The following is a 26,577-nucleotide window of genomic DNA, read 5'->3' as shown; positions in this document are numbered from 1 at the left end:
CGGCATTTTGTCTGTCAGAAATAGTCGATCTCCGTAACAGGGAGGAGAGTAAAGATGGAAAGCTCCTAAAGCTTAGTTCCATATAAATTCAAGGATAATTTGTTGTTTTCTCGTTAGTGAAAAGGATAGATGAAAAGGATCCTCATATAAGAAACTATTCTAAAATTCAGAGTCAGTTCATTCGCATTCGGAGATCGACTATTTTTGACTGACAAAATGCCGGCGGACACAGAGAACAGTGAGTTGTTCAAAATCTTTATTTTTAGTAAACTCTGTGTACACACACAGTGTTCTCAATGCTGGAGTTCATGTGTAGAGCCGCTGGTGACACTTCCAGCACAGTTTCATGTTGTGTCGAACCTTCTTAGTGTTTTAAATATAGTGATTTTTGATGCTATCATAGAAGTGCCCCATTCACTCCCATTCACAAGGCATTTAACCTAAAACGAAAATACGGTCAGACTTAAAAGTGGCGTTTCCATTCTAATTATGCTTTTAAACGAAAGTTTGCCTCGGGTAGATTAACAAAAAGACCCTAGGTTGCATTTTGGCGAGAGTTACACTTTAATGCCACATTTGCCTGATGAATATATTTATTTTCCATTGTTCAATGATTTGTTGTATAGTCCTAAAAACAGCAATACTGAGTTCTGAAAAGAAACTGGAAGACTGCAGGATCATTCCCATGAGCCCCCAGGTTTCATTGTTGAGGTTCAGGTTCCAGTGGTCATCGTTCCCTCTGATTTAAGACAGTTAGGTCAGATTAGATGGTGATCCAGAAGCGCTTCCAGCTGGGCAACATCACACTCGGCATTTACAGGTTTCAAAAGTTTCCCAGACCTGTCCTGGTTGAGCAGACAGGAGATTAATCACAGCGCGTGCCCTTCACGTCTTCAGGGAGCCGGTGACACGAGTGCTAAGCAGCAGAGAAGAGAAGAGCTGGTTCTGGCCTCTACCGGGCCATGATGCAGAATGGCAGATTTGAAGTGTGTGACTGTAAATCAAAGGCTTGGTTAATGTTGATGCATCTTTCTGTTGTGTGTACAGTGTGTGAAGTCATCGCTGTGACTATAAATGTTTCGTTCATGTGTGTTTGTAGATCAGTAGATATATCATATTGATTCAGTGGGGAACTAGTTCTTTCCTGACTTTTGTAGTCATTTCCGATAAATGATTTTTAATAAGCAGATTAATTGATTTGCTAATTAATATCTTGGCCTATTTGTGAACCAGTGTGACCAATTCATTGAAAAAGAACAGATTCTAAAAATGATTCACAGACAAACCAACATTATTATGGCTTTTAATTTGTATCTTAATGCACGGCTCTCTGAAACGCTTGATTCTGATTGGTTCAAGTCAATTCGATTCTCATTAATTTGTACAGCGCTTTTCACAATACACATTGTTTCAAAGCAGAGTGATCTGTCACAGTTAGCTAAACTGCACTAATTTAAACAATGCAATACTTACATGTCAGGTGTGACATTTTGAGGGCAGTAATTGCCAATACCAGCGCTCATGTCTTTCGTATCACACCACAGATGGACACGCTTGCTCTTGTTTCATTCAAACACAGCCTCAATAACTGAAACCGGAGGACTTCAGGATTAATAGTAGGCCTTGTTGGATTGTTGGAGTGTTCGTCTTGGTGCTAGAACGATTGATTTGTACACGGTGACGGATTGTAAGCAGGGGTGCACATAGCTGGTGCGTGGTAAATATGAACCTGAAAACACCAGAAAACGTGGAGGGAAGCGCTTCTGAGTACCAACATTTTTGGGGACACGGACACGTTTACTTACTGGAGCAGGGTATTTCTCCATCTCTGGTAAGACAGCAATCATGATCAGGGCAGCACGATTGAACAATTTAGCATAGATATCGTGATGTGCGTCTCTGCAGGATGTGGGATGTCTTGCACATATAGGGATCTCCGTTGATCGGTTTCGGTTAGGAACGCATGCGATTCGCGGATTAATTGCAAAGTTTACCCATCATGGAGTGAAAGTTTATCATTTGCATGTGTTTTTAAGTTTAAACATCAAGCTCAAGAACAAGACTGGAACTCGCACGCTGTTTTGTGTGCGCACACAGAGCCTGCGTCAGATCCCTCGTGTGTCTTAAAGAGACAGCAGCCTAATATACCCACAGATGTCTGTTAACCCAATGTTAATCAAACAACAAAAGAGAAAGAGGAAATCACTTTTATAGCTTTAACACAGATAATTGTATTTATACGGCAAATATTATAGTCTATTTACATTTGATTATTCAATTACTGAATACAGTATTACTGAATACAGTTAGACTTGCCTAAAAAACATAAAGCACTACTTATTTCATTTGTGATGATGACAGCTTGTGGGATAAGGCCCCGTTTACACGAAGGGAAGACGCTGATATTTCCCTGCGGTTTGGCCTCTCATTTACACGGAAACCCCGTTTCTATCACAGAAAACGATTATTTCTAAAAACTCCGGCCAAAGTGGAGATTTCTGATAACGCCGGTTATGTGTTGCCGTGTCAACTGGGAGAAACGGGGTTTTAGGTTCTCAAACGTCACATTATGTGCCAGAAAATGTGCCAAAAATGCGCCCTAGGAAGTCGCTCGTGTTATTCGTTGTTGTCGATTCTGAGGATTCTGATTGGCTTGCATGGCTTTATCCTTCTCACTAGGTTTGCCATAGGTTTGGCATAGTTCTGATGGCGCTCGACGGCGTATTTATGCGGGTTGATGTAAATGACAACTTTTTTGAGAACAATGTTGTGTGTACGATGTTATTATTGAAAACTGATGGGGGGAGGGGGATTTGTTTCTCTAAATACCCAGCTATGTGTAAATGTGGCCTAAGTGTGCCGTGTAAAGTGTGAGTACCAGCATCTCCAGGTGCTCCTTTGAGAACCAGACCAAAAAAGTTATGTGCACCCCTGATTATAAGATAATAAACAGGTAAGATTTAAAAATGGCTTCATCTAGTGCTGGGCGGTTTACCGGTTCATACCGAATACCGGTGTTTATTTTTGTTACGATATGAATTTTTAATATACCGCAATACCGGTGTATGTCGCTTTAATCGGAACGCGGCGCTGCGCGACACAGTCTCACCCCTCATTTACAACACACGTCTGCGGCGCATTACAGCTGCGACAAGGTTTTATTCCGTCCTCCACGCGGTGCGTCAAAATAGACTAGGCGCCTATATTTAGCGAAGCGGCGCGGAGAGCCGCTTCTGGGAAGCTTCGATCTGAAACACAAGCATTGACTAGAATGGGCACGAGACGTGTGGGGGTGAGAGTGTCTTTTTTTCTCGCGGCGCGCGTTTTTATACTGTATTAACGTATCTGAAGTGAACTGACGGTCTTTAGAAAAGTTTCTTTGTTATTACGATTGAATCTTTCTTTATCTTTCCTGATAAAGCAGTGTTTATGAGCGTTGCTGCTTTGTGTACAGCCGTTACCGGGGAAACCACTGTTTCTGCCGCTCCTAAAGCGCGTCCTGCTGGCACCTCTTTGTAAACAGCCTTGCAAACCTGTATTATTAATATTAGTGTGGATTTTTTCTATAATATTCACTCATGACAATAAAATAGGGCATTATAAGTAAATCTACTGCAGTATTTCCTCTCTCACTCAGTAGAAAATGTGGTTAACACCCATCATGCTTGAAAAAAAAAAAAAACGGTAAAAACCGTGAAACCGGTATAATTTAGAAAAAAACCGTGATGTTGATTTTTGGTCAAACCGCCCAGCACTAGCTTCATCTTTAAATCAATATTTTATGTCCCTGCCATTATTTGTGTGGTGAAAAGCTGTGTATAAGCGATATGACTGAACTTTACCTCTAAAGGCTCAAAGCTACTCACAAGGAACTGTTTTTCTTCACGGAAGCTTTGCGTTTGATATTTTCATATAAAAATTAATATTTTGACTCTAATTATTTACTTATGTGGCAATTATCCGTGTATAAAGTGGGATAGTGTACATCCAGCCGGTTGTTATTGCAGAATAAACCCCGACCAAGTGATCAGGACCCAGATGTTAAGCATATTTTTAAATTGATACTTTTGTTCAACAAGGACGCATTCATTTGTTCAAAAAGACAGTGAAGACATCAATGTTTGACAAGTGTGTGTATATGTATAATCACCAGGATTTTGCCAAGTGCAAGTTTGCCAATTAACCTATTTAGTTGATTCTAGAACAACATTCCTGTCCGAAAATGTAGTCCTAACCCTATCCCTTCCCTTTGAATCTAACCATATCCATAACTTATCCCTAAAATCAGAAAGAAAATGATGGTGAATAGCAGTGACGTAGAACTCTGTTTTTAAGCCTAAACTTGACACAAACTGTAAACTTGTCCCTCAAATCTGATTTTTTGGGATGAATTGGAACAAAGAAAAATGTGAATAAATTATAACAAAGATGTTGATCCAGGGACATGTTGCTCTTGGTGAAATCACGTTTACCATATACTGTATGTATATGCACACTATAGTTTGACAAATGTATATTCGTTTTCCATAACTTTTCCAGGCCTGGACTACAACAGTTTAAAAGTCTCCATGTTTTCAGTGAGCGTGGGATCGTTTCATGTGTCCTATCGTTCTTCAGTCAGTTGTCTGTGTCTCGGAGGCATGAAACACTGAAGCTGGGTGTTGTAGGAGCATGAGGAGCAACACAGTCTTCTTATCAGTCTTCACCTGCTGCACTCGGACATCAGAAGAGAGGGATCGGGGAAGGAAAAAAAGGATAAAAAGCATTTCAGGGCATCCAGTTTAAGACATTTATTTTCATATTCTTTTTTTTTTTTTTTTACGCAGTCTCCAAGAACACACTTGCTAGTGTCAAGTCATTTTTATTTCACTGAATGGAAATTAATTTGCTTGATAATTGCGTTGGCCCTTCTGGGCGAGATGGTGTCAGCATTCCTTAAATGTGGAGCGCTGGAGAAGCTTGTGTGCTCATCTTCACACCCGTGCTTTACGGACGAGAATATAATCACTCGTGTGATCTCCTCCTCCCAGCGTCTAAGAGCTAAGAGCTATCAAAGTGCATATAAACTTGCAACTGCAAGAAAAATGTTAGAATTGTGAGCTGATTTTTTTTATTTCACAGAATTGTTGCGACTTTATATCACAATTCTGGAAAATAAAGTTCCAACTCTGTGAATAAAGTTAGAATTGTGAGACTATTTCTTGAAATTGTGTTTTTTCTCATATTGTGAGATATAGAATAAAATTGTGAAATATGAACTAGCAATTTATTATTTGTGAGATAAACGACCAATTTCCATTTTTTTTTTTATTGTTTATTCCGTGGTGGAAACAAGCTTCCAGAGACTTCTGCTCTTCTTGGCATCCATCAGCGGTTTATGTTGAGTGTGAGTGTGACACTGAGCGCCTCTGAGGCCGTTTGCTAGATTGCAGTTAGATGTTCAGATTTGATTAATAACAGAGACACAATTAGCAATGGAATGAATAAAACTGGTGATTAAAAATGAAGAGTTTAGCGTCAGCATGCAAAGATATTTGACAGTCCAGTGCTGCAATTGACCAATCACAACCAATTAAATCAAGTCATGTAATCAAATGTTTAAATGAGTGTGTGTGTGTGTGTGTGTACGTGTGTGTGTGTGTGTGTGTGTGTGTTTGTGCGTGTTTGTGTATGTGTATATGAGCGTGAGTGTGTGTGTGTGTGTGTGTGTGTGTGTGTGTGTGTGTGTGTGTGTGTGTGTGTGTGTGTGTGTGTGTGTGTGTGTGTGTGTGTGTACGTGTGTGTGTGTGTGTGTTTGTGCGTGTTTGTGTATGTGTATATGAGCGTGAGTGTGTGTGTGTGTGTGTGTGTGTGTGTGTGTGTGTGTGTGTGTGTGTGTGTGTGTGTGTGTATGCGTATGCGAGTGTGTGTGTTTGTGCGTGTTTGTGTATGTGTATATGAGCGTGAGTGTGTGTGTGTGTGTGTGTGTGTGTGTGTGTGTGTGTGTGTGTGTGTGTGTGCGTATGCGAGTGTGAGTGTTTGTACGTGTGTGTGTGTGTGTGTGTGTGTGTGTGTGTGTGTGTGTGTGTGTGTGTGTGTGTGTGTGTGTTCTCCAGTGTGTGCATGTGTGTGAGTGTGTGTTTGTACACCACATATCTCAGCATGTTTCATATGTTTATTTCCTCAGTGGCATGAACGTATGTTTTAATCTACACAACTATATAAAGTAATAAGAGTAGTTCAGTGTGACAGAAGTTGTTCTGCGCAGGCGGGTGTGTGTATGTGTGTGTGTGTGTGTGTGTGTGTGTGTGTGTGTGTGTGTGTGTGTGTGTGTGTGTGTGTTAGCAGCGTTTGCACTCTTTAAGAGTGTTTGCAGCCAGCAGGTGTTGTGCTTTATGGGGGAGTTGGTGTGATATTTTTAATCTTATTTCAGGCACAGGAACTGAAAGCCTTTAATAAATCCACATAAGTGTGAGAGATCTGACAGCTCTTGTGTGTCTCATGAGACCTGATATAAACACTCAATAAATGCAAGACCAGTAATAACACACAACACACTCACTGAAGCCACAGTTTCAGTTTTCATGTTCACCTCCTGCGCCACGTTGTTTAAATAGCAAAAGCTTTTGTGCCCATAAAATGCAAAACGCAATCAATTTTAATCCTTTGCACAATTTTTAATCCTTTGACGCTGGTCTGAGAACTGTGTGTGTTCAGTCGCATTGTTGGAGCGTTGCTATTTTGAGGAACTGAAATAGACTGAGCCATTAACCAACTGAGCCCTGCTCTAAAGTCAATAGCGCAGGATTTTATTTCTTATTTAAAGAGTGTGTTAGTAATATGCGCCTATAGGCAGGTCCACAATGCCTTTACACTCTGCTTATTACACACACACTCTGCTTATTACACACACTCTGCTTATTACACACACACTGCTTATTACACACACACTCTGCTTATTACACACACACTCTGCATATTACACACACACTCTGCTTATTACACACACACTGCTTATTACACACACACTCTGCTTATTACACACACACTGCTTATTACACACACACACACTGCTTATTACACACACACTCTGCTTATTACACACACACTGCTTATTACACACACTCTGCTTATTACACACACACTGCTTATTACACACACACACTGCTTATTACACACACACTCTGCTTATTACACACACACTCTGCTTATTATACACACACTCTGCTTATTACACACACACTGCTTATTACACACACACTCTGCTTATTACACACACACACTGCTTATTACACACACACTCTGCTTATTACACACACACTCTGCTTATTATACACACACTCTGCTTATTACACACACACTGCTTATTACACACACACTCTGCTTATTACACACACACTCTGCTTATTACACACACACTGCTTATTACACACACACTCTGCTTATTATACACCCACTCTGCTTATTACACACACACTGCTTATTACACACACACTCTGCTTATTACACACACACTCTGCTTATTACACACACACTCTGCTTATTACACACACACTCTGCTTATTACACACACTCTGCTTATTACACACACACTGCTTATTACACACACACTCTGCTTATTACACACACTCTGCTTATTACACACACTCTGCTTATTACACACACTCTGCTTATTACACACACACACTGCTTATTACACACACTCTGCTTATTACACACACACTGCTTATTACACGCACTCTGCTTATTACACACACTCTGCTTATTACACACACACACTGCTTATTACACACACTCTGCTTATTACACACACACTCTGCTTATTACACACACACTGCTTATTACACACACTCTGCTTATTACACACACACTCTGCTTATTACACACACACACTGCTTATTACACACACACTCTGCTTATTACACACACACTGCTTATTACACGCACTCTGCTTATTACACACACTCTGCTTATTACACACACACACTGCTTATTACACACACTCTGCTTATTACACACACTCTGCTTATTACACACACACTGCTTATTACACACACACACTGCTTATTACACACACTCTGCTTATTACACACACACACTGCTTATTACACACACACACTGCTTATTACACACACACTCTGCTTATTACACGCACTCTGCTTATTACACACACTCTGCTTATTACACACACTCTGCTTATTACACACACACTCTGCTTATTACACACATAGGGATGCGCACCTGCACACAAACTAGCCAAATATTAAAAATAAAAGGATTACAATGTAAAAGATTAATATTGTGAACATAAAGATATGGTGAATCTGGCTTGTCCCGGAGATGGTCTGAGCTTTAAAGGAGAACTCCGGTCAATTTTAACATTGAGCTCATTTTTTTGTACATTTGGAGTGCTGTCAATACAGAGAACAACGACAAAAATCTGTGTTGTCTACACCGAGTTATTCAATTGACACCCTGTTGACTTCAATGGGGCAAGTACTAAACCTGCTTTTAGCCTCTTAACATCCTTGATGTGTCAATAGGGTGCAAATTTTAAAAAAGAGGATAACACACCGTGTGTTAACACCGATTTTTGTCATTGTTCTCTGTATTGACAGCACTCCAAATGTACAAAAAAATGAGCTCAATGTTAAAATTGACCGGAGTTCTCCTTTAACCTCACACACACACACACACACACACACACACACAGCTTTAACCTCGCTCTCAAGCAGATCCGTTTCCTCGCTAGAGAAGCGTTCAGTCTTTCTGCTTGCTAATTCCTCCATGTAAATAGTGAATCCGCCATGGCGCGAGCTCAACTAAAGGGAATGTGAGTTGAGACTCTGATTGGTTAATTGCATGTTACTCCCAAAACACACCCGTTACTCAATAAGAGAACAGAGACAAGCCTTTTAGACCATGCGCCGGGAGCACCGACCATTTTACCTGTCGTTAAACTAGTAAAAGTGGATTCAGACATGCTTTAAGTGCACTTGAGCCATTTGCTTTAGACCATGAGCTTAGATCGTTAAAGGGTACATAACATGCACAGTTTCACCTAATCTCATGTTAATCTTGAGTACCTATAGAGTAGTAGTGCATCCTTAATATCTCCCAAAAGTGTTTAGTTTTATTATATTTATAAAAGAAAAATACAGCTTTCTGATTCTCTCTGGAAAAAGCCGAGCTCCTGGAGGCGGAGCTATAGAGTCAAGCGGTAGTGCTTGATTTCCAGCGAAAGACAGAAATCTGATCCAGTTGTACTTACATGACTGGGGTCTTTTATCACTGGGACCGCTCCACGTTTTCATAGCAAACGATTTGCAAATCCAGCGTCGACCTGGGCCTTGTTAATAAAACATTCGTCACTGAAATGACCAGAACACACAACCGCACTTCCTACACTCCGTTGCTGCCCCGGAAAAACAAACTGCATCCACTGTTCCTGTAACACTGGGTTCTTTGGAAAGCTGAACACGGTAAGCTTTCCCTCACATCCAAAAACACACTTTTTTGGAGACATTCTTGAACAAATCCTATGCAGCGCTGCCGATGATTTCCTGATGTGCGCGGTCTCGCTCTCCTCTGGTCGATGTGTGCGCGGGCGAGCTTTTCCAAGAGAAATGCTCATATAAGGAGTTCCACTCTCATCTACGTCATTAGATCCATGATCGAAAAAAAACAGCCGAAACTTGCACCAACCCGGAAGTAAGATTTTCAGCACAGAAATTCTCCGTTATTCGTCCAAAATATTTTTTTTAAACTTTGCCCATGTTTAGCATGAGAATCCATCTCTTTAACACTGTAAACAACTCTGAATACATGAAACACCATTGTACCCCCCCCCCCCCCTTTAAAATAGGGCCCTTTATCTCACTGTAGAGCTGTTCATAGAAGTCGATCTTTCTTCTGCTATAATGTCGTACAGTATATAAAGACACTCAGGCAGTTGATGCATGTTTCCTCTCTGACTCTTGTTCAGTATTCATCTAAAAAACAAACCCTACAGGAATCCTTCATTTCGGTGGGAAACGAGCGGCCTTGCCTTCGGCTGGTGCAATAACACTCAGCCCTGTTGGATCAATAGTTTGCAAATCCCGAGAAAGTCGATTATTTGTGAGGAGGAGCTATTTTGGAGCGAGAGGAACACAAAGAGTCATTGCAGAGATAATGTCATGTCAGCCTTATCCATGGGGAGTCATGCGTGCGTGTGGGTGTGTGTGTGTGTGTGTGTGTGTGTGTGTGTGTGTGTGTGTGTGTGTGTGTGTGTGTGTGTGTGTGTGTGTGTGAGCGTGTGTGTGTGTGTGTGTGTGTGTGTGTGTGTGTGAGACAGAGAGGAGAGACTGGTAAACAATCTTAAACTGGGCCTCTTCTGCTGGGAAACTCAACATGGAGCCTGGAAAATGGAAAGTTATTTTGTTGCTGGAGGCTAAAAATGAGAAGTAAAGCGACGAGCATCTGCTACATCATGAAAGGGAGACGCTAGGTTTTGTATTTTCTGTAAAATGTGAAGCTGTTTTGGGGTTTATGGAGTTTGAGGGCTGAGAAGAACTTGTGCGCAGTTGTTTTTGCTTTTGGAAAAATTCTTCTGACGACACGCTATTCTAAGGCCACGTTTAACCCCTTAACTCACTGTCACTCTTTTTATTTTTTTTTTATTTTTTTTTCATATCAGATTTTAGTTATTCAAAAATTGTCATTCAAAAGCTTACAAACTCAAAATTCATCCTGTGAAAACCGTTTTGAAATCGTACTCTAACGGTACAGTCCTAGAAACGGTACTCTAAATTATTTTAACTAAGTCTGAGTCTCAAGGTTTCATATTTTGTGATAGAAGTGATATTTGGACAGAAAATTCAAAATTTACTACAGGAGAACGCATTAAAACAAAATTCAATGAAATGTGTGTCACCCGGTGGTTTTTTCTGGTACAGCGCCTAAACAAAATCTCAAACGAACGTACATTTTTGTGATATCAACTTCAAATTTGGAACACAACTTGGTTAGACATATGACTTTGATTTTAGAGTAATTTTAGAGTAAAAATTATTTTGTAAAATAAACATTTTATATAAAATATTTTTTTTGTAATGTACATTTGATTTACACTGATAAACTTTGATAAACTTTTTCATACTTTAATTTTTTGAAGTGCCTTCACTTCAGTAACTGCGTGTCTTTAAAACAATACCAAAGTATTCTAGAATTACAACCATTTTAGTTTAGATTAGTTTAGTTTGGATAGTGCATTTCCACCTCTATTCTCAAAAAGGGGAGGGGGTGACAGTTAAGGAGTTAAACCATTTGGTGTAAGTTATATTTGAGTAAAAAAAAAAAAAATATTTGAGGATTTTTAAACTGTCCTTTCTCATGAAACGTCTTGGTTACGACTGTAACCTCTGTTCCCTGAGAACAGGGAACGAGACAACTCCTCAGGCGTGACTGGTGTCTGAAATCACTATCAAATCACAGCAATCATATTAACCAGCGACAGCCGCTGACTTCATTAATGTGCAAGTATATAAGGGCGCCTTGCAAACATGACAGTCACCTTTTATCTGAAGGGACTGTTTGGCAGGCAGGCCCCGAGGCATGGCGAAAAGACGCAGTGTCTCGTTCCCTGTTCTCAGGGAACAGAGGTTACAGTCGTAACCTAGACGTTCCCTTTCGAAAGGGAACTTGCACTGCGTCGATGACACTTTGGGGAACGACATACCAACGCCACCATGCTAAGGGGAGTGCATGCCCTTTGGCAGTGACAACTGTCAGAACCAGCAAAAATTAAATGAAATGCCAGAACCAATCACCCTCAGGTCAAACTGGGCTGTCAGTGACAACATTCCCTAAGGTAATAGCCCAAGCTATACGCTTCACAGGAAAACCTCCATAAACTTTGTTTAATGAAAGGCCTACCTGGGCCTACTCAAGGGCCTACGACAACAGCTTCAAATTAGAAGGGGTCCCTTCTAGGTGTGGCTAGGGAACCCGAAGGAGCGCCAGCCAATCACTATTCAGAGGACCATACTCACCCGAAATGCCACCAGGAATGCCTAACCTAGTGTCACTTACATTGGACACTTCAGTCTGGCCAACTTCCTATCTGTCCAAAGACAGAGCCTCTGGAGACTTGCCTTTAGATAAGGCATCCATCCCGAGGGACTGCGAAGCTGACAGTGAACCACTCGGCCCAGATCTCAGAGACGGGGTATCCAGGAGAACATGACTCAGCATAGCGCTTACAACCTTTGCCAGCAATGGGAGTTTCTCTGCTTGATCCACAGATCTACCCAGCGCTTGTGTTTCTAAGCAGGAGGCCTGAAAAGGCCTAAGGACTGATCTAACTGGGAGGCCTCACAAGAGGCCTATGACCGTCTGACCAGACTCAGGAGTCAGCGTACTCATAGTGACCCTCAGTGAGGGGAGCACATGGCCTGCCTGATAAGCAAACCAGGCTGTAGGCTAAAAAAGAGATTCCAAGAGGGAACCAGTAACAGAAAAGTGAACACTAATCGTGCTAGGGTGCAAGCTCGCCTTCAGAAGTTAACTGCTAAGGCCAGCTGAACTGATAGCAAGCGGCTACTAGCTGCCAGAACCCAGTATCGCTGGGAAAACACTTACAGGGAGGCCTGGTGAGGCCTACTACCTGATAACCAGTAGGCTGTTTGCTACCTAGTGCCCATACTTGGGAACTCACCTTCAGGGTGGCCTGGTGAGGCCTACTATCTGATAGCAAGCTAGAAAACTGTTTTCTATGAACCCCAACTCTGGGTGTCAGTCCCAGGGTGGCCTGCTAAGGCCATCTGCCCAGTCCTGGGGCTCAGTCTCGGAGCGGCCTGTTAAGGCCGGCTGCCTGAATGTTTTCTTAGGTAAGAAACTGACTGTCATGGACCAATAAGGTTGGGGACTGAGCTTCATTGTGGCGACCCGCATGACAGTGGTCTTACTAGCTGGCAAAAATCACCCACATTGTTGGGGATTTGCCTTCTGGGAGGCCTAAACAGCCAACAATACAGTGGCAAATCTTATTTGGCTCATCATAATTGGGACTCACCTCCAGAGAGGCACACTGAAGCTAATTGTCTGATTGGCCAGTGAATTTTAACAGCCAAGCACCCCATGTTAGGGCTCAGGGTCAGGGAGGCCTGCTAAAGCCAATGCCTGACCGTCAACACTGCTGGCTGTATACACCGTCATTCGAAAACTCATTTGAGAGGCCTACGCTGAATCGTCTGAGGGTTATCCCCCTCTCAAGATGATCGGCGAGCTCCATGATGCTCGTTTGCGCTCTGCCTCCGCATTGGGCGGGACCCGAACCACGAGGTCCAGGTGCTGAACCCTCTTTACTCGAGAAGAGGGCCAGACGAGAGTGGAGCGTTCTCAAGGGAAAACACTCTCAATGTGCACAGACAGCTCCCTCGAGAACTGCCCGTGCGTGCTCTTCACCCAGACAAAAAAACGCACAGTTCGTGTGTGTTACCCAACATCAAGTATCTTGGGCACGGGTCTGCACACTTCTGGAAGCATTCTTTAGCTTTCTCAGTGCATTTAATTTTTCTTACTGTAATCTCAAGCGCTTACAGATATAACAGTCCCTGAAGATGAAAAGGTGATTGTCATGTTTGCAAGGCGCCCATATATACTTCCAGGTCGCACGTTAATGAAGTGAGCGACTTTTGCCGGTTAATATGATTGCCGTGATTTGATAGTGATTGTAGTGATTGACGTTTGTCGGTTTTCTGAATTATTATTATTATTTTTTTTTTTGCATTTTCTGCAGATTTGGAGTCATAGAATGTGGCTGTCAATCCTAAACTCTGTGGCGTGAATTCACTCAAATTTTGCACCGCTTTGTAATGCACAAAGCGTCTTATTCTTTGTCTTGTTCTCTTGCCACCCACAATCCAGTTTAACCAGCTGTCACACTAAAACACGGCGCTTTTCTGTGTTAAATATGATTATTACATATTGAGCTTTTTCTACAAAAATCAATACCAGAAACAGAAAGTCAACAGAATTTAGTATCAAACACTGTTCGTTTGGGGACATTTTCTAATGATCTTGGCAGCAGTAATTCATCAAAAGATGATGAAATTATATGGACCTAATGATACTTTAGACCAACATTTTTTTTTAAAAAAACAGCCAAATGAATTAGTTTTTCTCAAAATATGTTTACCATTTGGTTCAAACCTTAAATTTATGTTATATTTTTTTAAAATATTTATTTTCTCAAAGAGAAAAACATTCATACAAAGTAAAAAGATGACTTATTGTAAAGACTACACATTTAATATCATCACATACCTGTTTATGCATTGTGTTCCTGCCATATCTGAGTTTTACCTCAGTTCTGAGCATGGCAAATACATTTTTCTTAAACATAAGCCAAAATGTTTTCAAATGTTTGTTGGCTTTTTACAACTTAATTGCACCATAAACAAAACCTAAAAAAGATAATTAGCTATAATATGAGTACCATAAGTAGAATTTCCAAGGGAAGATAAAGCTAAAAACATTGTGTTAGTCAATGTTAATTTAGTTAACTTAGTCCTGGTTTCACAGACAGGGCTTAGATTAAGCCAGGATTAGGTCTTAGTTCAATTAAGGCATTTAAGTAGCTTGCGAGTTTCACAATTCTGACTTTATTTCTCAGAATTGCATGTTATAAAGTCAGAATTGCGAGATATAAACATGACATTCTGAGAAAAAAAGTCAGAATTGCAAGTGACTTTATATCACTCAATTCTGACTTTATAACACACAATTGTGACTTTATATCATGCAACTCAGAAAAGTCGCTATTGTGAGAAAAAAAGTCGCAATTACCTTTTTATTTTTTATTCTGTGGCGGAAACAAGCTTCTAGTTATAGCTGAGCAAACATTGAAAGAGTCAGTGCAGTGGTCTGGATCACACAGTGCATCATGATTGATTGTTAGTGAAGCGAATGCTGCATTAGCTTCAGTGGAGGACGTGACGTGTGCAAGGCATGTTTGGGACGTTCCTCTCGCTCTCAGGTGTTCCCTCTAACCTGGGCAAATCAATGTGTTCAGCTCCACAGTGCTCTTCTTCACATTATCCAAATTACCTCTTCTCATTTGAAAGAATTAAACCCACCTGCAACTGTCAGGAAATCACTCAAACTGCACGTTTGTTCCAGAGAGCAGAATGCAGATGGACACCAGCATTCAGATGTTTTTCTGAAGCACTGGAGCATCAACTTGCTGTGTTTAGACTGCTGTCAGCAAACTAACACCAACACCAATGTAGATGTGATATGACTGATCTGGGGTGTGTTTCCCAAAAGCATTGTTAGCCAACTATGGTCCCAAGTTCTGTCGTTATCAGCAGTTCAACGAGTCAGTGTTTCCCGAAACCATCGTTCTAACGAACATTCGCAAACAGCATCTCAAAGTTGTGTGTTTGGAACGACAGATCTCGATCTGTGCCAAAACACCTAGCATTAATTCGATCTCAAACAGATTCATTAAAAGAAGTTATTACTTATTACTTGGTTGAACGACCAATATGGTTTCGGGAAACAGTCGTGACTTGCAAGTTGATTTCTTCAAAGATGCATCGTACTGTTATAGTGAAGTAGAGAATTACAGCGTTTTACCAGAAACACTCCCCAGAACGCCAGACTACTTTTGACCCGGGGTCAGACGGAGACATTTGCCTTGTCTAGGCATTTCTTGTTTGTACACACAACTGTCTTTCAAATGTTTGTGGATTCAACTGGCTCATATTTTAAAAATATCATCCACTAATCATTGTCATGGAAAAAAATATTGTCACCAAAAATCCTTTTAAAGTGGCATTTCCTTTCTAAAGAGCATACGCTTGAAGCTTAAATCATTCCTGTGTCTCTAACATCACTAAACTGAATTTTGAACAAATAATGACAGGTTCCTGAACACAACCACAGTCCGCAATTGTCTGCCAAACTGAAAGTCCTGTCCCCAAATTGACACCATTGGTTGAGTCGTGATTAAAGGAGTGGTTGATTATGATTTGACTTTTCTGACTTTAGTTAGTGTGTAATGTTGCTGTTATAACAAAACACTAGCAAAACTTAGCAAAAACAACATCTGAAAAGTTACAACACTCAAAGTTCAGAGCAAAGGGAGATATTTGCTTTTACAGAAATCACTTTTTAAGGACTACAACAAACGGCTGGTAGAGACTACACCACATTCCTCCCGGTTTAGTGACATCATCAACCCTAGAATTTACATAAACCCCGCCCCTGGGAACACGATTTCTAGATCATCATGACATAATATGCTAATCAATGACTAAAAGATAACTACATAAATTCATCAGCTAACCATTCAGAAATGTCCTGTTGCTTCTACATGTTGTCACTTCTTCTTGGGTCTCTCCATCATTGTCTGAATCCGGTTTGAGCATAAAAGGCTAAAAGTTTTAGAAATTTCCAGTGTGTGTGTGTGAGGTAAAAGGACACTTAGCTCTTGAAGCTCCGCCCCCTGTGCCGGGAGCAGCAGCTCATTTGCATTTAAAGGAACAGACACAAAACGGTGTTTTTTTGTTCACCCTCAAAAAGTGACGATTTTAACAAACTATGTAAAAATATCTGTGGGGTATTTTGAGCTAAAACTTCACACACACACACTCTGGGGACATCAGAGACTTATTTTACATCTGGTAAAAAGGGCATTATACCACCCCTTTAAACAAGCCAATCAATTAGAGACACAGTGTTACACTTTGCACTGTAAATTTATATCAAAAATGTGTGTATCAAATGTATTAGTTTTTCTCAAAATATATTTATAGTTTGGTTCATACTGTACCTTAAATTTTAGTTATAACAGTCAATGTTTAATTGTCTTTTGAAAATAAGCATGATATTTTATAATGTATTAAAAATAAACTAACTAAAAATATAAAAATATTAAAATGAAAAATCAAATAAAATTATATTATATTATAGTATATTATATTATTGTATTGTATTATATTGTATTGTATTGTATTGTATTGTATTATACCGTTGTATTATATTATAAAGCCAGTATGTGTTCTGCACATCAATGGTGTCAAGCCAACAAAATTGTTTCTTTTATTTAGTTTTTCTATGTGGGGCTTTTAGACAAACTAATAAATTAAAGACCAATTGAAGAAAAAAAATCACTTTTTGTCATTGTTGGATGGTAATGATGTTCTTGTGTCTTGCAGAGGTGGTTCAGCTCAGTCTAGCGGATGAGAAGCGTCTGAGCGTCACAACGGTGACCGTCGGTCTGAGCGCTGTGCTGTCCTGTGCCATCCAGGGCACCCTGAGACCACCCGTCATCTGGAAGAGAAACGGCATCATCCTCAACTTCCTGGATCTAGAGGATATCAATGTGAGTGCATCCATATCAAACTGTTGAACATCCCCATTATTGTCCAAGAATAAATGCAGTTCATTAAGAACTCTCCTATGACAACATGCCCCAATAGCGCTTTAAAAGGGTCACATCACAATTGGAACATTCCAATAAATATCATATTATAGGTTATTTAAAGCTACATTTAAAGAGTTAAACAGTGATGAGCTAAATATGTAGAAGGTAAACATTATTTTGGCCATCAATAGTGGTATAAAACAACATTTAAAAGCTGAGAGCTGACTACAGTATGCTTACATGTTCACCAATGATCTGATTATTTCCAAGAATCAGAGTAAATGCTTAATCTCAGTAAGATGTCACCATTCTGATTATTCGCTAAGAATCGTGGTTATTTTTACCGCCATTATTCTCATATACCCTAGTGCACATCACAGATGATGGACTCACATAGAGGCGGTGTGTTACTGGTCAAGCTCTTCTAGCGCACATCGTTTTGTTCTCCGGTATCCACAGCCTCAGTCATTTTTCTGTTGACGCACCTAAAAATGTCTACATTTCGATGTTTTTGACCATCAATATACTGCATTATATTCATGTCATGCAACACTGTCAATTTTAACTGACAAGGTCTCTTCAGCAGCCCTAAAATGCACTTGCGCACTTTAGTCAAAGTAGAATAGATGCCATTAAAGTGTTTACATGCCTTTTTGTTGTTGTTATCACACTATAATCGCATTATGAGAGTGCATGTAGTCATAAAAAAATGCTTTTGTTATGCTGTGTGTTGATGAATCTTATCTAAATGTATGCTGAAATATGATGGTGTGGCAGACCAAATTCACAATGATTCGACATGAATAGTCACTGCTAGAGAAATACACGTTTGTGTAAATGAACTCAAAACCACAAAACACGATGACATCTTTCCTAGGCCCCTTGCATGAAATATTGACCTGATCCTTTCTGGAGACCCTTTATAATGTCTTATGCTTGATGTACAGTGAAGCTCACCTGTAGCACTTTTTGCAACAGCATAACTTGGTTATATGCGCCCTACGTGCAATGGCATATTTTTACCGTATTTTGGATTAAAAGGGAATGTTCTGAGAACACCTTCTCAAGGTGAGAAACCATGCCGAGTTTCTTTCCTGATGTGAAATGATTTCATCCTCCTGTTAATTGGGCAGCTGCTGCATATCTGATAATCATCCAGAGCACGAGGCTCAGTCGGGGGCCAGTTGCATTGATTTTCACCAATTAATCAGTATGTTAGAGAATTGAAGCTCATGCCAAAACAAATTACAAATGTTAATGTTCATTATCAGGACACAAGCTCTGCATTCTGAGGCACACTTTCCGTTTGCAATTACTAAACACATTTGTGTTTCCTCCACTTCATTTTATCATAATGTAATTGTAAATAAGTTCTCAGGAGTCGTGCTGATTTCAAAGGACTGCAGGTTTTGAGAAGCAGACATGCTCGGGGTGGGAACGGGTAGTGTTTAATGAGCTGTGTCCCGCTTGTGTTTAGCTCACCTGCGTTCCTGACAGCATGGGGTTGTGTTTCTGCGCTCACTCATTACAATACTCTAATTGCATGTTAATGAAGTGTTTGCTGAACGCTGCAACATTGACCCAGTCAACGACGATGCGCGGGTCAATGAGAGCGAGCACCGGTGAAGAGTGCTGACTGAGAATCGGGACGCAGCGCTGCGGAAGACCATCGTGTTCTTTCCGTTAAACTGCGTACAGTCAAACCAAAAATTATTCAGACACCAAATATAATTTTTTATATAGTTTTGACACTATAATAAATGTATGTAAGTGAGGATAGCAAAATAAAACAAACTGTGACATATTATACCCAAAAATTCTTCATACATTGACTACCAGTAAAATGTATAAACATTTGGGACCAAATATTATTCAGACACTTTGAGCTGATCATGTTTTGCTGAAGTGTTTCTTCTTTAATTGCTAATGCTCTTTTTACACACACACTGAACACAATGAAGCATTGCTTGGTGATTGGTTGAGCTAAACTGGTATTATCTAATTGTGTAGTTAAATTTAACAGCTGACAGATATTCAACATAATTCATGTGTGAGACAGTCTAACAGAAGGACGGACAAAACCAGTCAAATATCAACTGAGTTCATAACTCTGAGTTCTTGTCATATTTTATTGCCATTTTCTAAACTATAGCAAACAAACTGTGATAATGTGAGAAATGTTGAAGGTGTGTGGTAGATTTTTCCCTAAACCTAACTACGTCCTTTTAGCCCGTCTGGAATGGTCCCTCTGTCGAACAGGGTTCTGCAGTCTGGCAGAATGAAGACAACGTGGTTCCTCGTCCCCTTCCATCCGACAGAGGGAGTCCGGCCAACTCTTCCGGCCGTGATTCAAGCATTTAAAGGACATTTGCTGACGTCTGTTTGTCGATTATTGCTGACGCAAGCTAGTTGGGGAAACAAGTTATTTAGCGAAATACTAGAGACCTTACTACCAAGTGATAGTGTGGATCGTGTTAAGAACACTAGATACCTTATTCCCAAGTGATAGTGTTCGATAGGGGGCGAGGCGCCGTTCGACTCTTTGTGAGACCCTTAGGCGGGGTTAGATTGCGGCTTAGGCGTCAGCTCGCGTGTTCAGAGGTAACTCAACTGAGTATGATATTTTCAGGTGTCAAGGACACCAGGTTCAACCTAAGTCAGGTGCGTAGGGGAAAACTCTACCGCAGGTGTCTGAATAAATTTTGGTTTGACTGTAAATACGTGATTGTGTCTTGCACCTGATGTTGAAGCATCAGCATGTGTACCTGTGTTTTGATTGTGAGGTCTTAGGCATTGATTGGGTTTGATTCCTCGGACGGCTTCCCAGGGGAAATGAAGAGTTTATTCTGCATGCTTCTCGCTGTTGAATGCTCTTTAAAAATGAGGCATATGGTGCCTGTTTATTGCTATTTAGTAGCTAGAGTTTTAGGGTGTACATACAGTAATTTACAGGTGCTTTCAGTATTTGTTGGTTTCTGTTAAACTGGTCAGTTTGGCTGTTCATGCCGTGAATCACTTATTTCAATCCAACTGATTTCAGTAAATGTGTCAGATAAATACCTTAACCAAGTTCAGTGTTTTGTTCTTCCCTAATATTTAAAATATGTTCCCCATTTTTTTATGGTTTAATCGAACTTGTAGGGTCATTAAAAACAAATATCCCTTCCAGACATCACTTTTGGCCTCTACTGTAATTGGGAACTGGTGTGGATGGAGAAGAGCAGCGGGCCCAGGACTGAACCCTGTGGTACACCGCTGGTTACGGCACAGCATGAGGAGAGTGACGCTTACGAGCTGTTATCCAGATAGGATGTAAAGCAGGAAAGTTTAGATGTGGGGATGGTGCTTCACGGGATGTAATGGGAATCTGGCACTCTGTGAAAGAGTTTTAACTTTTGCATTCTGATACAGACATCTGTTGACCAATGAGAAGTTCACACAGGCGAGTTCAGTGCTACATTTTAATGTTGCGTTTTTTTTTTTTTTGTTTTTTTTTTTTACTATTTATTAAAAGCATGAATTTATATGTGTCTAATAAGGTAAAGGGATTTTTAAATTGCACATTTTTTCTTTTATTCCGTCATGTCCTTTGAACGAGCAAAGCATCTGATCTTACAGAACTCTATTTGAAGGAAATAATCCTGAAAACAGAACGAGATTTTTAAATTTCAGTCAGATTTGTCTTACAGCTGAGAGAAAAAGGCATATTTGAATTTCTATAAATGTTTAATAACACTTTATGTAGACTGAACAACCCAGACAGCAACATATTGTCGGCTCAGATCCGGGCCACATCTGGTCCATGTGGATTCAATGCATACCAGAACTGGGCTGGATCTGGGCTGGTTGCTGTCTGGGAAGTGTCCTGATATTAATCTGAAATATATATATACATATATATAAATATATAAATATATATTTATATATAAATATATATATTATATTTATATATATATTATATTATAAATATATATATTATACACTCACCTAAAGGATTATTAGGAACACCTGTTCAATTTCTCATTAATGCAATTATCTAATCAACCAATCACATGGCAGTAGCTTCAATGCATTTAGGGGTGTGGTCCTGGTCAAGACAATCTCCTGAACTCCAAACTGAATGTCAGAATGGGAAAGAAAGGTGATTTAAGCAATTTTGAGCATGGCATGGTTGTTGGTGCCAGACGGGCCGGTCTGAGTATTTCACAATCTGCTCAGTTACTGGGATTTTCACGCACAACCATTTCTAGGGTTTACAAAGAATGGTGTGAAAAGGGAAAAACATCCAGTATGCGGCAGTCCTGTGGGCGAAAATGCCTTGTTGATGCTAGAGGTCAGAGGAGAATGGGCCGACTGATTCAAGCTGATAGAAGAGCAACTTTGACTGAAATAACCACTCGTTACAACCGAGGTATGCTGCAAAGCATTTGTGAAGCCACAACACGCACAACCTTGAGGCGGGTGGGCTACAACAGCAGAAGACCCCACCGGGTACCACTCATCTCCACTACAAGTAGGAAAAAGAGGCTACAATTTGCACGAGCTCACCAAAATTGGACAGTTGAAGACTGGAAAAATGTTGCCTGGTCTGATGAGTCTCGATTTCTGTTGAGACATTCAGATGGTAGAGTCAGAATTTGGCGTAAACAGAGTGAGAACATGGATCCATCATGCCTTGTTACCACTGTGCAGGCTGGTGGTGGTGGTGTAATGGTGTGGGGGATGTTTTCTTGGCACACTTTAGGCCCCTTAGTGCCAATTGGGCATCGTTTAAATGCCACGGCCTACCTGAGCATTGTTTCTGACCATGTCCATCCCTTTCAGACCACCATGTACCCATCCTCTGATGGCTACTTCCAGCAGGATAATGCAAAGGTTTCTTCAAGCATCTCAGAGACGTTCCCGCAGTTCTTCTGGATTTAGTCTGTCTCAGTTTCTTCTGTTTCTTCATGTAATCACAGACGGACTTGATGATGGTGAGATCAGATCATACCGGCTGTTGTCAGACTCCTTGTGCGTACAGAAATCCCACTGGATTATTACAATTAATGGCAAAAAGAATGTTTGGAAATGTAAACTAATATTTCCTACTGACACACTACAGCAAAAGATATAAATAACTGACTTAAAACCATTTTTTTTGGGGGGGAGGGGGTACTAATTATGCTTTTAAGTACTTCTGCACAGTACTGTGTGTATATATATATATATATTTATATGCCATATATATATATATATGCTATATATATATATATATATATATATATATATATATATATATATATATATATATATATATATATATATATATATATATATATATATATATACAGTATATATATGCCATATATTTAACAACTAGTTTCTGAAATACACAGCATTCCATTTGAAGCAGTGAGGATGTTTTTCAGGCGATGCTGTGTGATGTAAAACTCAGCAACACAACACAACAGTGACCCGGGAGTAAATGAACTGCTGAGAGTTCAAACAGAAGAAGCTCTAAATTTTAGAAAGGCCGAGCCAGTGTCGTGACCTCAATCCAGATGCAGTCTGTTGTGTGGTCTGAAGTGAGGAGGAGCGTGCCAATGCACCTCAGCGGCTCCAGAAACATTTAGTAGAGGAAATTGCCAATAAAAAGCTTATCTAATGTTTTATTCGTTTAAACAGTATCAGACAGTTCCTTCAGTTCACCCCTTCACCGCTTTAGAGATAAATTGGCACAGTTGTGTGACGAACACTCATCTCTGGTTCTAAATCTAATGGCAGCTAAATTTCCCAAGTGTTTTTGTGTTTTCCGATCATTTGAATTAGGGGTTTATTAACTGTAGTTTTGGTGCTGTTATTTCGGTTAAACCTCATCACAAGACATTATCTGACAATTGATTTAAAAATTTGAATGACAAACTCTTAATTACATTTCATCAGAAAGTGGCAGGCAACACAGTGATGAAAACCGCTACGAGTCCTCCGTATGCAGAATAATATCGGCCTTACGGCAAAGGTGAAGTATTATCAGTCACATAATCTATATTTAATAAAAACAGTAATTAGTTTTTGTCGTTGGGTTTGCACAGCATCCGTGTCCTTGGACGAGAGTCACTTCTGCCCTCTTCATCCTAAAACTTTAGCTCTTGGAGGCAAAGTGGTGTTTTTCCAGGAGCTGATCATCCATCTCACTGGATTAGTGACGACCTCCTAAACAAACAAATCGCAGTTTTGTTCCCTGTACGGCAGCCGAGCCCTTTTCAGTGCGCCCTATAAAGCTGCAGGTGTGTTAGGGTTTAAGAGCGAGCTTCCGTGTCCTTAAATCATTTACCCTCGGCAAACTCATATAACTACAAAACAGTTTAATGTTTTAATCCCCCTTGAGTCGGCCCAAAACCCCAGATGAGGGGACGCATCCTCACAAAACCACAACAGGCTTCATTAATCACGCTAATGCTGGCTATATTTTTAACCCTTACCATTTATCAGCCTGAGAGAGCATGACAGTGAGGAACAAACCCCTTCTCCCGCTCGCTCATGGGACGCCACTGATTCATAGTCTTATTCATCCCATGCCTTCCTGTTGTTTTATTCTCCGTCTCTTTATTCCCGTTCACTTAGGACTTTGGCGACGACGGCTCGCTCTACATTACGAAGGTGACTACGATTCACATGGGGAACTACAGCTGTCACGCAGACGGCTATGAGGATCTGTCCCAAACCCACGTGCTCCAGGTGAATGGTTAGTAGTAGAATCTTTCATATCTCACCTTTGCTTTTCATGAACTCTGTTTTAATGTCTGGAAAGGTTGTGAAATGTATGACTAAACTTGTGTAAAAAAAATTTTACGGTGTCCACTTTATTTTACAGTCCTGTTCCCCATATGTACATACTATGTACTTATTATAGTAATTACAATAACTGGGTAAAAACTCACCCTGAACCTACCCCTAAACCTAACCTTAACCCATGTAGTTGCCTTATATTAACCAGTACTTTCTTAGGTACGTACACTGCAAGTACACATAAGTGCACATATACTGTAAAATAAAGTGCAACCATAAATCACTATAGTAATTACAAAAACAATCTAAAGGTTAAGCGTGGCAGTAATACCGTATGATGCACATTGCATTAAGGCTACGTCCACATCTATCCAGAAAGATTTGAAAACACATCTTTTCATGTGTTCATTTTCATCTTTCATCACGTTTACATCTCATCTAAATAAACTCCAGAACCTGAAACAAAGTTCCAGGAAAAGGGACTGCAGAACATACATTTTATGGTAGTAGAGAAACTATGTAAGGTAATGACCAAAAAGTGATGTCCGGCCTAGGAAAATTTACATGTTCACCTTTTTTTCAAATATAAAAAAAAAAATAGTTGATTTTGCATATTGCTTATTTGTGCATGGAGTCGATTGTTTTATTTGTGATAATAACGCACTGAAACATACCAAATAAATTACCTATTGCATAGTAAAATAAAAGCTGTAGCTGTAGTTTGCCTTTTTTTTTTTTGCCAAATTATTTTGTCAGATAAATACCGTAACCAAGTTTAGTGCCTCATATTTGAGCCTGGTTTCTCCCAAGGTTTTTTTTCTCCATTCTGTCACCTGATGGGGTTTGGGTTCCTTCCCACTGTCGCCTTTGGCTCTTGTCTTGTTTAGTTGGCTACAGAGAGATGGGGAAACTAGCACATCATTTTAGAAAGGAAACCCTGCTTTAGTTACGGCAAGGAAAGAAGATTTAGTAGTGCAGTGGGTCTGAATACGAATATATATATATATATATATATATATATATATATATATATATATATATATATATATATATATATATATATATATATTTGTTGGATTTCAAACCTTTTTTGAAATTGTTTTGATAAAGAAAATAGTTTTCATCTTTAGGTTGTTCAAACCTTTAATTACAAGGCATAATTTTTCATTGAGGGAGATGAAGGGATATAAACAAACACTGTATTGAAACAAAGATAACAATCCTTTAATATATTTGTGAGAGAAAAATACTGGGAGAATTTTCAATTAACGGGGACAATAAGCGTGATTGTTCGCGAGCTTGTTTTGTCAGTAGAGTCGCTCTAATTGAAGAGAGATACGGCTGAATGAAGAGCCTTGAGCGGGACGTGTGTTTGTTGCTCAATCCCCCACCTCATCTCTCATTCGTGTCATTAAATGACCATTTCTGACTAACACAAAGCAGGGAATCCAAAATAAAGCAATTGTTCTGGAATTGAATGACTTTCTCTGTTGTTCACAGTCTCTTTTTTTTGGTCTCTTTGTCCTTCTAGTGCCTCCAGTAATCCTGGTGTATCCGGAGACTCAGGCCCAGGAACCCGGTGTTGCTGCCAGCTTGCACTGCCATGCTGATGGTCTTCCAAACCCCAAACTCTCCTGGCTGAAGAACGGCCTGGACCTGCAGCCACACGCCTCCAAGCAGATCGCGCTTCTCGGTACGACCCTCCGCCCTTCCTCTTGGGAATCAGATAAAGACAGACAGCACTCCAAAAAGTTTCACAAACTTTCTTTTAAAAACATAATTAGAATGGAAACACCACTTTTAAGTTTGACCATATTTTCGTTTAAGTTAAAATGCCTAATAAAAGTTCATGTGTAGAGCCGCTGGTGACACTTCCAGCACAGTTTCATGTTGTGTCGAGCCTTCTTAGTGTTTTAAAGGGGTCATATAATGTCATTTTTGTACAAGCTAATATGATTCTTTAGGGTCTAAATTAAAAGTTTGTAATATACTTTAATTAAAAATTCTCATTAGTATTGTAAGAAAACACAAATTTTACCTGGTCAAAAACAGCTCTGTTTTCAGCACGCCGTTTCAGTGCATGTGTCTTTAAATGATAATGAGCTTTGCTGACCCCGCCCCTCTGTTCTGTGTGTACACCGTTTGTAACACAATAACACAATAACCAGAGCCCGTCTACGGACATTCTCTGACAATAACCATAACGCGTCGTTCATTATAAACGTGGGATTATGAATTATATTGATAACGTCGTACATAGAAAATATGCCGTAATGTACCTGAGAGTAAAAATAGCCGCATTCATCGTAAAGCGTGCTAGCTATTTGCAAAGATTAATATAAAGGTCAATAAAACGTTACACTCACTTGTTCTTCTGGAGGTTCAGCAGGAACACGAATAGTTGTACTGATCCT

The 26,577-nt window shown here is 40.0% G+C and overlaps 1 protein-coding gene across 1 annotated transcript in view; it reads left to right on the top strand.

Annotated features, from left to right (window-relative positions):
* The window catches only part of fstl4 (follistatin-like 4), a gene marked incomplete at both ends in the record, with an annotated part of 177,928 nt that overhangs the window by 126,117 nt on the left and 25,234 nt on the right, over positions 1–26,577 (top strand). Inside the window, 3 exons of the mRNA XM_081391500.1 lie at positions 17,184–17,350; positions 23,999–24,119; positions 25,695–25,856. Of these exons, the coding sequence (XP_081247626.1) occupies positions 17,184–17,350; positions 23,999–24,119; positions 25,695–25,856 (450 nt within the window). The remainder of the gene's footprint in view (positions 1–17,183; positions 17,351–23,998; positions 24,120–25,694; positions 25,857–26,577) is intronic.

This window comes from Scardinius erythrophthalmus (genome assembly GCF_964197995.2).
Source record: "Scardinius erythrophthalmus genome assembly, chromosome: 17".
NCBI classification, from domain to species: Eukaryota; Metazoa; Chordata; class Actinopteri; order Cypriniformes; family Leuciscidae; genus Scardinius; species Scardinius erythrophthalmus.
Note: the sequence above shows the minus strand (reverse complement) of the source record. Positions and strands in the feature narration are given on the sequence as shown.